The following is a 13,495-nucleotide window of genomic DNA, read 5'->3' on the forward strand; positions in this document are numbered from 1 at the left end:
AATGTCACTATTTAATATAAATTTTGAATGTTGTCTAAAAGATAACAAAAAAAGGTTTGTATAAGCTTTTTTTTTAAAAAAAAACCAAACTCAACTGATAACTGAAGGATCCTTTACGAATAATAGTGTGTACGAAACCATAGTACCAAAGACTTCCGGCATTAACTGGATTTCTGACATTTCTGACAGACAGAAGCAGCTGTTATATTAACATTATGCAGACATTAGGACAATTTGTACTTACCATTCATTTACATGTTTAAGTGAGTAATTTAAACACGTAACTTCAAATTGTATACGAACTAAGCAGAGTCGAGGCGTTTGTAAACACAACAATTGCCTACTCCGGAACTCCCACAGGAGTCGGAAGTTCTGTCAATAATGAATGATAACAGTAATACATTTTTTTTTACCTATAATATGCTTACAAATTTATTAAGCATATTATAAGGTATTTTTTGTATTACTGTTATTATTCATTATTGACTGAACTCCAGGCTCCTGTGGGTACTCTAGCTAATATAAGCTATCAGATGGCTATATTAAATAGATGAATATTATGAAATCCGATACTATCGCAAGAGAAACTGTCGCTGAAGACTGCATATTGAGGTGTATTCAAACACCGTTGTTAATTTTGTTGAATGTAATATATAACTTTGCTGACAATGAAATCAGGTGATCACTTTATGAATCACGGAAGCAGATTTATTCAAATAATTACAATTTCCTAATGGAATAAAAAAAGATCCAAAGGGCCTGATAATACATATATATGTAGTTAGATGTAAAGTGATATTATGTCCATGCAGACAACAGACAAAAATGTCACCCTCACTGCCTGCAAATGAGAAAATACTTCCATCACCAGATAACTATCTTGATAAATGACATTTCGTTCAGTTGACAAAAAATTAATAAATTCTTATTTTACTTGTTTATTTAAATATTTCTTCCAAAGAGCAATTTTCTTTGTATTAAAATTTAGCGGCAGCACAATTTGCCCAAAAAGACCCAACAAACACATAAAACACAAAAAACACACAAAAACATTAAATATACATAGATATTTATATTTCTGCTACCTGACATTATGTAACATAATGATGTTAACCATTAATTGGATAGTTAAAGTGACGCGAGTAATTTTAATATTAACAATACATATTTGAGTTACTTCCCCTGCAAACAAGTTTACCGTTTGCCTATTACAATGGTATTCTTTTCACTCTTTCCACATTAGTTGACATAGGTAGCCTTTGTTTATTTTGTATTTGATAAGTGCATTTGCTCTAAAGAGGATAATTATTGTTTGATGTGTTAAATTCGTACTTGTTTTTTTAAGGTTCTGATTATTTTAATCTATTTTGCGTTTGCAGAAAATTAGGTTACTACATTATGATATAAACTGAATATTATTTAAGTGTCGTCTGTGATTTTTTGTGGTCTTATCTGGATGCTTTTGGGGTCTTTTGGGGTAAATCGTGCCACCCAAAATTTCGGAAGAGTATGTTTGTGAGCTGCGAGCAGTACTAAGTATCACTGGTGAAAAGATATAGTGCCAAAATATAAGTGCCATTATGTTGTGATTCAGACTTCAAAAAAGTAACATTCCAATTCATACAAAATGTACAGAAAATAGAGAAAGTTTTATAAAAATACCAGACCTGAAGTCAAGACTTTTTAACAACACTTCAATCCAAATATGTTTTTACTGGAACGGCGTGGATTTGATTTCTAGTGTGGGAGGTAACTTGTATTTGACCTTTTAACAGGGTCTTCGGGTTATTGTGTAGAGTATAGACAGTAGATACTGTTTTGAAGCAGCCATGTTAAAAAATTTGGTTGTATACATCAAATTAAATGTTTCATGTTTGTTTGACAGGAAATCAACAATGTAAATCAGGTTTGTGGAAGGTTTTAATTACTGTATGTCAAGAAATTTTCTCAACAGATAAGTTTGATTTTTGCCTATTTCTCCCTCCGTAACGCGGGAAAGTTTATCATTAATAATAATAATATACAACATTTATTTTATGGGTTAAATGGTGAAAGTTTTCTGGTATTCAGTAGTAGAAATGGGAAAGTAGTTCCTGACAAACATTGGTATTAGAAATTAACAAAGGGCCAGTATTCAACACTCCACAATTCTAAAATTTGGAAACTGCAAGTGACAGAGTAGATGAAATAATTGCCCCTGACAAAGTGACAGATGTAAGCATACTTTATGTTTCAATAAAAGATGATGAGGGATCATGCAGGTAATATGTATACTCATATAATACTTGGTGATAGCCTCCAGCCGTAAGGAGCCACAATTGTATCAAATTCCAAGGCACCACACACCACTCCCTAATAACTGTGTAACGTGCGGGTGATAAACCATCTAACTACAGATCAAGTTCGACATTGCTGAACTAGTGAGCTGGTCCCCGGGTTATACCGCATCACTGGAATAGCTACCTTGCCAGTAAGGCAGTATTTTCCCTTCATATTCCTTAGCTGTTACAGTTGAAAAGCAAATAAGTAACCCAATGCATGGAACCTCTCCTTGTTATTAGAAAAAAAACTTATCAAACTGTCTTCTTACAGTAATGTTTTAATTTTGTTACTGTTCCAGGTAATGTCTAAATTGAAACACTATCCTGGTGCCATAATGATCTTGTAAATTAAGTAACAAGCAGTTGCTGTCCAAGTGTATTTCTGAAAGGCTAGAGACTGAACCTGAAAGTTTGGACCTTGTACCTAAAAACTTGACATCAGCCATGAAACTTACACTCTTTGACATCAAGTTTGAGAGCCAGCTGGGGGTTTTTGATGCTGGAAGTGAAATCATCGGACAAATCATCATAAATTTGGAAAGACCAATGAAGATGAGAAGTAAGGATGTTGTCTTTAAAAAAGTAGTATGTTTTTACTATACCTTTATTACTCTCTTGGGCTTTGTTATAAACATAATAAATAATTAGGATCTGTGTATGGCAGTGAGGAATATGTACTAGTTTTTTTGTGGTTTCTTATACATGTACTTGGATAATTTTTGAGAGACCACAATGATCTACTGCACCCTTTAATATAATTGGGACTGCCATGGCGCGGCGTCCGTCGTCGTCGTCTCCTGAAGATCTGAAAGGCCTAGAGTCATGATATTTGGCCAGAACCATCCTATAATGGAGCCCATCAAAGTTTGCTAATGAAAATGACCTTGATTTACTTTCAAGGTCACAGGGGTCAAATAGGTCAAAACATTCAAACGATTTCTTCTGAAGATTCGAAAGGCCTAGAGTCATGATATTTGGCCAATAGCATCCTATGATGGAGCCCTTTGGTAAAAAAGGGCTTGGCGCCAGAGACAAAGACTTTCACCTTTGAATGGATGGTGGTCAAAACTAATACTGGTTGGATCGATGTCAGTATAATGTAAACAGTTATGGTATCATTGCTACCATGTCCAGGTTCTGGCATCTCACTATGGTGGCAATTTAAAAGAATCCGTCAGTGGCCTTATCATTCTTGGACACCATCCTTATATGACCTTAGCTGTTGGTAAAACAATAAACAAATAACAACAAACAAAACTCTTCAACACATTTCTGAATATCCGATGCGTGTCGAGTCCTGCTCCTATTCCCCCCACCAGCATCCTGTGTTTGAGTTCAACAACATTTGCAGATGAATATGCCCTTGCCCTACATACACTTTCAAGGTCACAGGGGTCAAATAACTGTAAACCTGCGACCGCTTCTGAACATCCAATCAACCTAACATCACATCATTTGGCCAACAATTCCAAGTAACAAAATAAACGGGTGAGCGATACAGGTCCTTCTGGGCCTCGTATACTTTTCCTTTTGGTGTTTTCTCCCTGGGTGATATTTGTTTGATACACAGACTGGTACTGTTGTCAAAATAATACTGCTAATCGTTAGATCTTTGACATAATTGTGACCTTGCCCTTGGATGTATTTTGTTTTGAGTGGAAATTGACACCACTTCTTTGAGTGCAAACCCAACCTTCTGTAGAGAGTAATATCATTTTTCTGCGAAGAGTGAGATTATTTGACCTTTAACTATTACAAAGACATATATATCCCAAGATGAATAAACAAACTATAGTTAAAAAAGGTATTTAGTACCTTGTCTGATATTAAAATCACTATCTTCTAGTAACCTATATCCTCCTGTAATATGGACAAATTTGGAAAAAAAATAGATAATTAAAAGAGTTTCAAGAATATAAATCTTAAAATGTTGATGAATGGTAAAACAATATCAAATAAACAAACATGGTTTTTCTCATCATTTAATTTATCACCTTTTTTTTGCAGGAATCACAATTTACTTTGAAGGGAAAGGAAAGTCCTATTGGGATGTTCGGTCAGGGAAGCACACCACCAAATACAGAGGCCATGAAAATTATCTCAACCATACTATTCTCGTGTTTGGATCTGGTAATTATTGACTCATTTTAGCTAAAACAAAGTGAATGTGATGGTGATGTTTATATGATCTGCCTTTCACTGTCATAAAGTTTTCCTTTAAATGGCTGCTTCTGCAGAACTGTAAAGCCCAGAGTCATGATATTTGATAGATTGCTGGGATAAAGGGCAGTTAAGTTTAATTCAACTTTAAAATACCTTGACCCACATCTGGTGTCAAAGAAATTACAAGTGTTAAAGTCTTTAAACAGCATATAAAAATAGACCTAGGTGTCTGATGTTAAAACTAGAAGATCCACCTACATGCCACGCTTGTGACTCCATTTACAGTTTATCATTTTTTAATAGAATTTGTTCTGATTTTAGATGAATTCGTGATGTTTACTTTCGAGCCCTGAATATGAAAACTCTTTTCAGTTCCGTTGACTCAAAGGCATTACCGGTATTTAATTATTTGAAAGACCAGTCTTTTTTATAGACTCTGATATCTTTTAATCCACCTTACCCTCTTTGATGTTATCTACATACATGAATGATCACATATTTTATATATAATATATTCATTAACTAAGTAACTTTAACTATTTTAAACCCTTTCATATTTTAATTATTCACCCATACCATGCAAATGCTTTTAAAAATATTTATTTTATCTAATTTTATCTAGGTTACTCACATGTTTGTTTAAAAAATTACCATGGCCCTAAATGACCACAGTTGTAGATGGGCTGTTAAACATAAACAAACAAACAAACAAACTGATGTTCAGCCCATATTGTGATGGAGAGCTGTAGGGTACGTGGTTTCAAATGTCTTTAACAGATCTAGATCCAGAGCCAGTCCTGGAGTCTGGATATTTTGTCTACAGCTTACTAAATGAAAAGTGTCACATTTATGCAATTGAGTAAACTAACCTACATTTAAGGTCAAAGAGTAAATGCGTTAAAATCTAATAAATAGATATCTTCTGAAGAACTAAAGAGCCAAGAGTAATTACAGGTGTATACCTAACTGAGAAGATGAATTATTAGATTTAATCAGGCAAATGACCTTGACCTTGACCTCCTTACAGGTTTGTAGTGGTCAAATGTGTTTCAAAAACTGTGAGTCATATGTTTGTCCAGTTGCTTGCTAATTTCAATAATTTCAATATTAAGTATATTTCACCACCTCCAGAAGGTACAAGCCTCTTGGGCCTCTTCATTTATAACATACATTGTACTTTCATGTATTATCATTTTAAGAGAACATTGGTATATATACATTTGATGAATGGATGTAATGGAACACATATGGTTGTAAACAAAGAATTGTGTCTGGTTGCACATGTGAGCCACATCTGTGATAATTTGGCTGTTAACTTTAATACCCAGGTTAAATGTGAGGGAAGTGACTAACTAATCCTAGGAGTAGTCTGTCAGATTTGGAACAAGTTTTTGAGTTTATTGATCATTTTTACTGATTTGGAAAATTTGTTCCAAAAACTGGATATCTGTATTGTGATATTTCAAGACTAAAGAAGCCCTGACTAAAGAGATTTGACTGTACATGATCACTGACTCTTGAAAAATGTCTACTTTCAATGGGTCAGTTTATAAAATATAAAAAAAAGAAAATATAAAAAATTAATAATAATTAAATCAATTAAAAAAGAGCAAACACCCACCTCCAAAAAAAACCCCAAAACAGCTTAATAAATCTTTCATTTGGAGAATAATGATGAAGATAAAAAGCAAATAAAGAAATACTGGTCAAACTACATATTAACATTTTTTGTTTTGTAGGTCAGAGTGCAGATAATGTGATAGAACATCCTGCGGGACACCATGTTTACCCCTTCACGCTCCCCCTCCCATCAACAATACCATCCTCCTTTGAGGGTCGCCGTGGTTACGTCCGGTACACATGTAAGGCCAATATCGACCGGCCCTGGAAATTCGATGAGAGTACAAAGAGAGCGTTTACTGTCATTCGTCATTTGGATCTCAACACCATACCTAATATCCTGGTAAGTAGAGTTCGTGTTTATACAGTGTTCCAACTGATTTTTAATTTTGGGGTATATTTGATACATTTTCAAGATTCTGAACCCCTAGTTCTTAACTATGTCAGCTAGCAATTCTTGAAAACTGGGGGTGTAACCAACTGTTTAGGGGATGAACAACCCTCATTTCGGGGTTTCTGGGAACACTGTTATAGCTAAGGTCAGCTTTATATTTTTTATAGCAAATTCATAAATATTTGCATTATGATAAAATAGTGACACATACAATGTACCACTGACATATTCATACCCTATTAGCTAGCGAGGTTTACAGCAAGAGATCAAAGGTTAAATTTTCTTATTGATTGTGATTGTACAGAAGATAACCTTTAAACTACAATAAAAAAAACACCTTCATACATAGATATTTCACCCCTAGACAGTAGGTCACGTACAAGAAAAACATCCCAAATGTCAACATCACAGCAAGGATCAAATGTTAAATACTGGTCATAGTGGTGTAGGAACCATTTATCTGATCAGGAATAAGTTGGAAAACAAAATCAAAGATGGATTCATCATAGCTGGCCCAACTATTTTGCATTCAACTATCATTCATTTTCACCTTCTAATTAAAGTCACAGAAAATGATAGGTCAAATGGTTATAATGCGCGGGAAGCAAATAAATGAAATCTTGATGGAATGGCTCCACTAGTACTCCTATTCCGTCTTTGCGTATTGCAGAGTTATCTTCTCTTGAGAGCAGGTATTGATTGTTACGTCACTTGTTTGTGAGAGTAACGTCATCAATTTTTGAGAAAACGACGTAATTTTCTCGCACAAACCAATGACGTAACAATCAATACCTGCTCCCAAGAGAAGGTAACTCTGCAATACGCAAAGACAGAATGTCTGTTCCAAAATGTCAAAAACCAATTGTACACTGGGATCATTGCAGGATTCTCCTAGGCAACAACTATTGAAGGACTGAATTTTTATCGACAAAGCTATATGGATAGTCATTGTATATTGCATACCAATCTAATTCTTGTTCTGTCCAGGTCAATGTCACAGTTTGAGGACAAGTGTTAAATAATTCTAGATGATTACTTGTGAACAGTTGACGATATTCTGATCACTTGATGTTATGTCTTGGAAGCACACACTGCTGTTTAGTAACACATCTTGTTTCTGATGGATTACAGGAAAATAAATTTTTGAATATTTTAAGTGGTATTAAGATTAGAAAATCATGTTATAATATATTACAATATATAAGTCTCTAATGCAATATATTCAGACACATTTCTTTAAGACTCAAAAGTCCCAGAAAGAAACAGGTCCCAAACCCAGAGTTTTGAGGTAAAGCTGACATTCAGAAAAAAATAAGATTTTATTTTTTGGTAATTATGACATTTTGATATAATTAAAGCATCAGAAAATGTATCAATGGAAATTGCATCTTGCTAGCTGGGTCAAAACATACCTGGTAATAAATCCTTTTAAACCTAAATCTAACTTAAAACATGGGTTTCATGGATACTTCAGCTCCCCGATTATCTACAAAGTTAGAGGCCAACAGTGGTTGTGATAAGCCTCAGAAACTATATAACACTGAATTTTATTACTTTAGGTCAATGTCAAAGGTCAAAATGAGCTCATAGTGACCTCATTTATGGTACGACGCACTGCCTTCCCATGATGAACCTATATTCAAATGAACATAGTTTGATATCCATTATCATGATTGAGAATGGCACCTGAATTTCAGTTGATGTCTGCTATAATATAAGCATACACCTAGCCCTTCACTTAATACATTTTCTGTAAAATTAACTCCTGTAAATGTCTTCCTCAATATACATGTATAATTAAGTCCTGTTTTAATTCTGATACATTTTTTTTTTGTAATCTTATTTATTTTACAACAATTATGGAACAAGTTATTTCAACTTATATTAATCACTCTTGTTGGCCTGGATGTAAGCGTGTGTAGGGTCTTTAAATGTGGGATGAAACTGGAGTACCCAGGGAAAGGCAAGTGCGCTATCCACTGCACCACCCGACCACCCATTCCAATACTTCCCTGGATATATACTATATGGTGACTGTATATATAGGTTTACTGCACATTACTGTTTATTTCATTGTATAATGATGTTATTTTCGAAAGATGCCTGAGAGGTTGGTAGAACAGGAAACTATCCAGGGCTGTTGTTGTGAAGAAGGCAAGGTCAAGGTGACCTTGGGAATCAACAAGAGGGGCTATGTTCCAGGGGAACATCTTGTTTATGACATTGAAGTGGAGAATAACAGTGAAAATACCATCTCCTTCCTCAGCTTGGAACTCCGACAGGTCAGAAATACTGCTTATAATAATAATAATAGTTTTAGGTTCTTATATACTGCTTTATCACAAACCTAGTTTGTAGGTCGTCTCAAAGCGGTTCACAAATTATTATCCATGGTTATAGGGCCTTTGAAATCAACCAATATCTTTCTCAACTCCCTGGGGAGAATACAGCTGGTGCTGCCATTTTAGCACTCACAGCTAGCATTCTACAATTCTAGCACTGCCCAACCACATACTCATTTACAGCTGAGTAGACTAGTACTGGAACAAGCAGAGTAAAGTATCTTGCTTAAAGATACAACACAGTGCCGTGCCATGACTCGAACCCGCAAATTAACCCTTTGGTCATGATCGAGCCAGGCGTCCTACCACTAGACTACCATGCCTCCATAAAATGTCAGGAAAATAAAACTCTGCGCCTCAGAGGCATTATATAGCTAGAAATTGTTTCACTTTTCAGCAAAATATTGAAAAAAAAACCCAGGTCAAATTTTGACAATTACATTTAAGAGAAAACTGATTTCAACCGTTTTATTTTCGACATCTTTTAGCAACTAGGGCAGCTTATTTTAACCCATTCACCCCTAAAGTCATATTTAAACCTTACCAAATCAAAGATTGGTGCAAGTCCAGTTTAGATATGCAGGGGTGAATGAGTTAATAATGAATGGCATGTAGAGCTCTGTTTGTTTAGAGACAAGGTATAGACTGTGAAGAAATCTGTTTCTAGTACTTAATAAGTATTAGAAAACCAGTGTATGATTCGGTTGCTGGGCTCATTTTAAAAAAAATCTATCACCAAACTCAGTTGCTATGGAACAACTACCTGGTAAACATCTCTTTCGTCTTTTACCCATTAAAATTAAAATGTGTTAATTTTTTACAGTGTAATTCCAAATTGATATCATGTGCCTTGGCCAAAGTGCACTTTGGATCTGAAAAAGCCAGTATTGTATTCTCAACAGTGCAAACAAAATGGTGTTTTATGGGAAAATGATATTTTTGTAGGAAGCAACTTACACTGGGTACTCTGACAGCTTGTTTTCCTCGGGGAATCCCCACTACCATCAGAAGGTGGATACATTTAACCTTGTCAGCGGAAATCTATCTATTCCCCAAGGAGCAACCAAGACCTTTCACCAGGCGTCTGTAGTGCCCTCCTTACCGCCATCGAAACTGGAGGGCTGTCAAATTGTGGATATCATCTACAATGTTGTGGTGCGTTTAACCAAATTATCGTACTTACAACAATAATATGATATTACATTTTTTTTATAATATTACATTGTATTACAAGTGTATATATATGACCTTAATTTTTCTAAAGGCTGTGTGGAGTTTTATAGTGAGTTTGATGTTTTAATATTGACAAAATATTTCTCTATTGCTGGATGACTATCTACCATATTTAGATTAAAAAAAATATTGAAAGGGATTTACTTCAACATGAGCTTTAATTAACCCTTTCACCCTTATGTAACTTTAATTTAACCCTACCATACATTGATCTGGATAAGTCCATTATGGTGTACAGTGGTGAAAGGGTTAGAACAAATATGGTAAGAAACTTGCAGCCCAAATAATTAATAATGAGGTAATACCAATGGACAAAAAATAAAACTCATAATCTCTGCTTATTACACATTTATGTATATATTTATAAATACATGTGAAAGTGGGTCAAGGTTATAGTAAAAGGTCAAATGTGAAGTCCTGATGTTTGTCCATCTATAAATTTCATAATATTTTTACCAAACTTTGTAGATGGATTCACTGTCACCAGAGATACTACACCTTATACCACCTACAGGTTCATATTCTTATGGTCAAGGTTCATAAAAGGGGCCAAATGTCAAAATATTATAACAAATGTTGGTCTGGATCTGAGCAATATCTGCTAAATTACTTGATATTTTTTATGAAACCTCAAAGATAGGTGTATTATTTTTACGGTATAGCTAGATATTTTTGTCAAATCAAATTTTCACTCTTCAGCGGTAAAATTCTAATTTTTCTAGTGTCTGAACTTTGCCCTTCACATGTGATTTCTTCTGTATACGCTGTATACAAAGTTCTCATATATGCTGTCATGATCAATTGGTTCATTACAGAGGGTGAAAAAGGCAAAAGTTCAACTACAGTGAAAAATTTCCCGGCATACACTATATAGGTGATGTGGTGCACACAGGAACATTACATATTCCAAAGGTCAAGGTCATGGGAAAGGAAAGGTTGATATATTTTAATGCATGTTCTAGTTTATAGATTACTCCTAACTAGACTGTGTTGTGGTAGGTCCTGTTTTTGTTCAGAAATACTTCCCTTGGTTTTTCCAGCTGAAGGTACCATGTGGCTGGTCAACACTGAAACTTGTGCAAGGCATCATAATTGGGACAATTCCAGCTAGGATGCCTGCTTACACACCACCTACAGTTCCTTCAGCTCCAGACACTGAATTCTCCTCAATAGGCCCTGACCCAAGCATGCAACCACCTGCATACACTGCACCAGATGAGCGTACGTAATCCTTCTTCAAGATCATTGATTCATAGGTGTTTTAATTTGTCATGTTTCAGAGATCCTCACTCAGTCTCAGGTTTGACAGGTCCTTTGTCAAGATTTGGAAGTTAAAGATTATGCACAAATTTGCTCAACTTTGAACTTTCCCCCTGTGTTTCTACATAGTGTAGATTTAGGGTTCAATTAGAGGTCTCTACCAATATCATGGTGAAGGATACAAGTCCTTGATGAAGATCAGGTCAGGCTGTGCGTTACATTTAACTGTAACAGTTTAGATCATACTTTGCATTCTTTGTTACATGTGATGTTCAGTCCTGTCATCATCTTTGGTCTTTACACGTGTAAGTGTATTTTAAATATTTTCTAATTCCGTTGCAGCTCCTCCCTCATATGCTGAGTGTGTATTTGGCCGTGTGACTATTCAGGATGAAAACGATGATGAACATACAGGGGGAGAAAGTTCATGGGCACCTGCATACCCGTACTACGATTGGAGTCGTCATAGCAACCAAACATACGGAGGTGCACAAGCCACCGTACCACGGATGGCCCCTCCTGCCTATGGCGATTAACAAAGCTTTCACGTCTGTGTAATATTAATGTCACATAGGCCTCGATATTGTGTCCTTCATTATAAACTGTTGTGGAAAGTGTATTGGAATTAAGTCACCGGAGACAAAGTCTCATGTGGCCTATTGCGACTTTGCGTATTGCAGAGTTATCTTCTCTTGGGAACAGGTATTGATTGTTTCGTCATTGGTCTGTGTGAGAAAATTACGTCGTTTTCTCAAAAATTGATGACGTTTCTCTCACAAACAAGTCACGTAACAATCAATACCTGCTCCCAAGAGAAGATAACTCTGCAATACGCAAAGACGGAATTGTGTTAACTGTTAACTTTTGTCCATGATCGCCCATTGCTGTCCATGACCATTTCACATGATGGACTTCTAAAAATTCATGGAACATATTCCAATACAATTTGGCAGGAAGCTTCCATGGACAAAGACAAGTAAAATATGTGAATTAATGAATATCACCCTCTGGAAGCCCAAGTGCATGACCAAAAGGGGTGAAATGTGCTAAAATTTAAAAAAACTTATAGGGTAAGAAAATTCTTGGGTTTATTTTATTTATTTTTCTGTGGGTCGGAATTGTTATTATGAAGTGATAGCTGTTAAATTGTATGGAAATTGAGACACTTACAAAAAGAATTGAAATGGTTTGAACAAAGTTATTTTTCTCAAGGATCATCAGACTGAACACTTGAGATTGGAGAAGACATCTGACTTTTGACAGTTACCAGCTACATATTGGTCACTCCCAGACATAATTTTGTTGGGAATTCCAGGTTAAAATACTTGATTTGGAGTCTATGTTCTATATGTTTTTGTCTTATCACAACAAATTACAATTATTTTTCAACTCAGGTAATCATGGGCCTCCTCATACAAAATTCTTTTTTTTCCCAAACCAAATTGCATACCAGTTTTAATATCATCTTGCAATAATAAGCTCATGCATGGTACCAAGCTCCCCTATATTTGTTGTAGGTCAGCAGAAATGCTAACAAATGCCAAATTGTTTTCCTGTAACAAGCCAACCCTAATTTTAGTCAAATATAAACTAAAATATAGTTTATATAAACAAAAAGATATTTGATTTTAGTCAATTATAATGTATTGCCCCGCCAGGACTTATTGCGTTATAAATCAGTAGATGTCTTTTTTAAATGAAAAAGATAATTTGAATCACTTTTTGAATAACAAACTAAAATTTAAATAGTACTTACTTTGAATCTCTATTGAATAAATGAAGTGATATATCAATTCTGTGGTAGAGCTACAGAATTTGATAACTATATATATAATTAGACAAATGTTTCAGTTTTTAACAATAAACCAGACACCTGGTCATTGTGCCCACTACTAGTATGTAATTAAAATACACTTTACATATTTAAACAGGGTATTATATCATTGTATGGTCATACACAATGCACTAGATGATGATATTGTCATCAGTTCCAAGCACCATAAAACATGTTTTAAATGTAACTCCCATATACTTGCTGTAGACATTATAGGTCATAACTCTGAGAGGGAGACCGCTTTTGTGATACATTGATTCATACTTATTAGCCACAGGGATATTGCACAGATCTCCACCCCACAGTTTGTATATATTATACATGTATA

General features: G+C 35.0%; 1 protein-coding gene across 1 annotated transcript; it reads left to right on the forward strand.

Moving 5' to 3' along the window:
• Positions 1–154: 154 nt before the first annotated feature.
• LOC110443753 (arrestin domain-containing protein 17-like) lies at positions 155–12,069 on the forward strand. Its single transcript, XM_021488142.1, has 8 exons — positions 155–263; positions 2,621–2,880; positions 4,329–4,451; positions 6,224–6,447; positions 8,598–8,780; positions 9,786–9,995; positions 11,114–11,294; positions 11,676–12,069. The coding sequence occupies exons 2-8, from the start codon at positions 2,766–2,768 to the stop codon at positions 11,867–11,869; spliced, it is 1,230 nt and encodes a 409-aa protein (XP_021343817.1). The 5' UTR covers positions 155–263; positions 2,621–2,765; the 3' UTR covers positions 11,870–12,069.
• Positions 12,070–13,495: the final 1,426 nt, after the last annotated feature.

The sequence above is a fragment of the Mizuhopecten yessoensis genome, unplaced genomic scaffold, assembly GCF_002113885.1.
Source record: "Mizuhopecten yessoensis strain PY_sf001 unplaced genomic scaffold, ASM211388v2 scaffold716359, whole genome shotgun sequence".
NCBI classification, from domain to species: Eukaryota; Metazoa; Mollusca; class Bivalvia; order Pectinida; family Pectinidae; genus Mizuhopecten; species Mizuhopecten yessoensis.

Excerpts from the sequence above, each read along its gene's own strand:
- LOC110443753 (XM_021488142.1), top strand. The coding sequence starts at position 2,766 with ATGAAACTTACACTCTTTGACATCAAGTTTGAGAGCCAGCTGGGGGTT. Across the intron at positions 8,781-9,785 it reads TCAGCTTGGAACTCCGACAG|GAAGCAACTTACACTGGGTA; the intron begins GTCAGAAATACT and ends ATATTTTTGTAG. Across the intron at positions 11,295-11,675 it reads ATACACTGCACCAGATGAGC|CTCCTCCCTCATATGCTGAG; the intron begins GTACGTAATCCT and ends ATTCCGTTGCAG.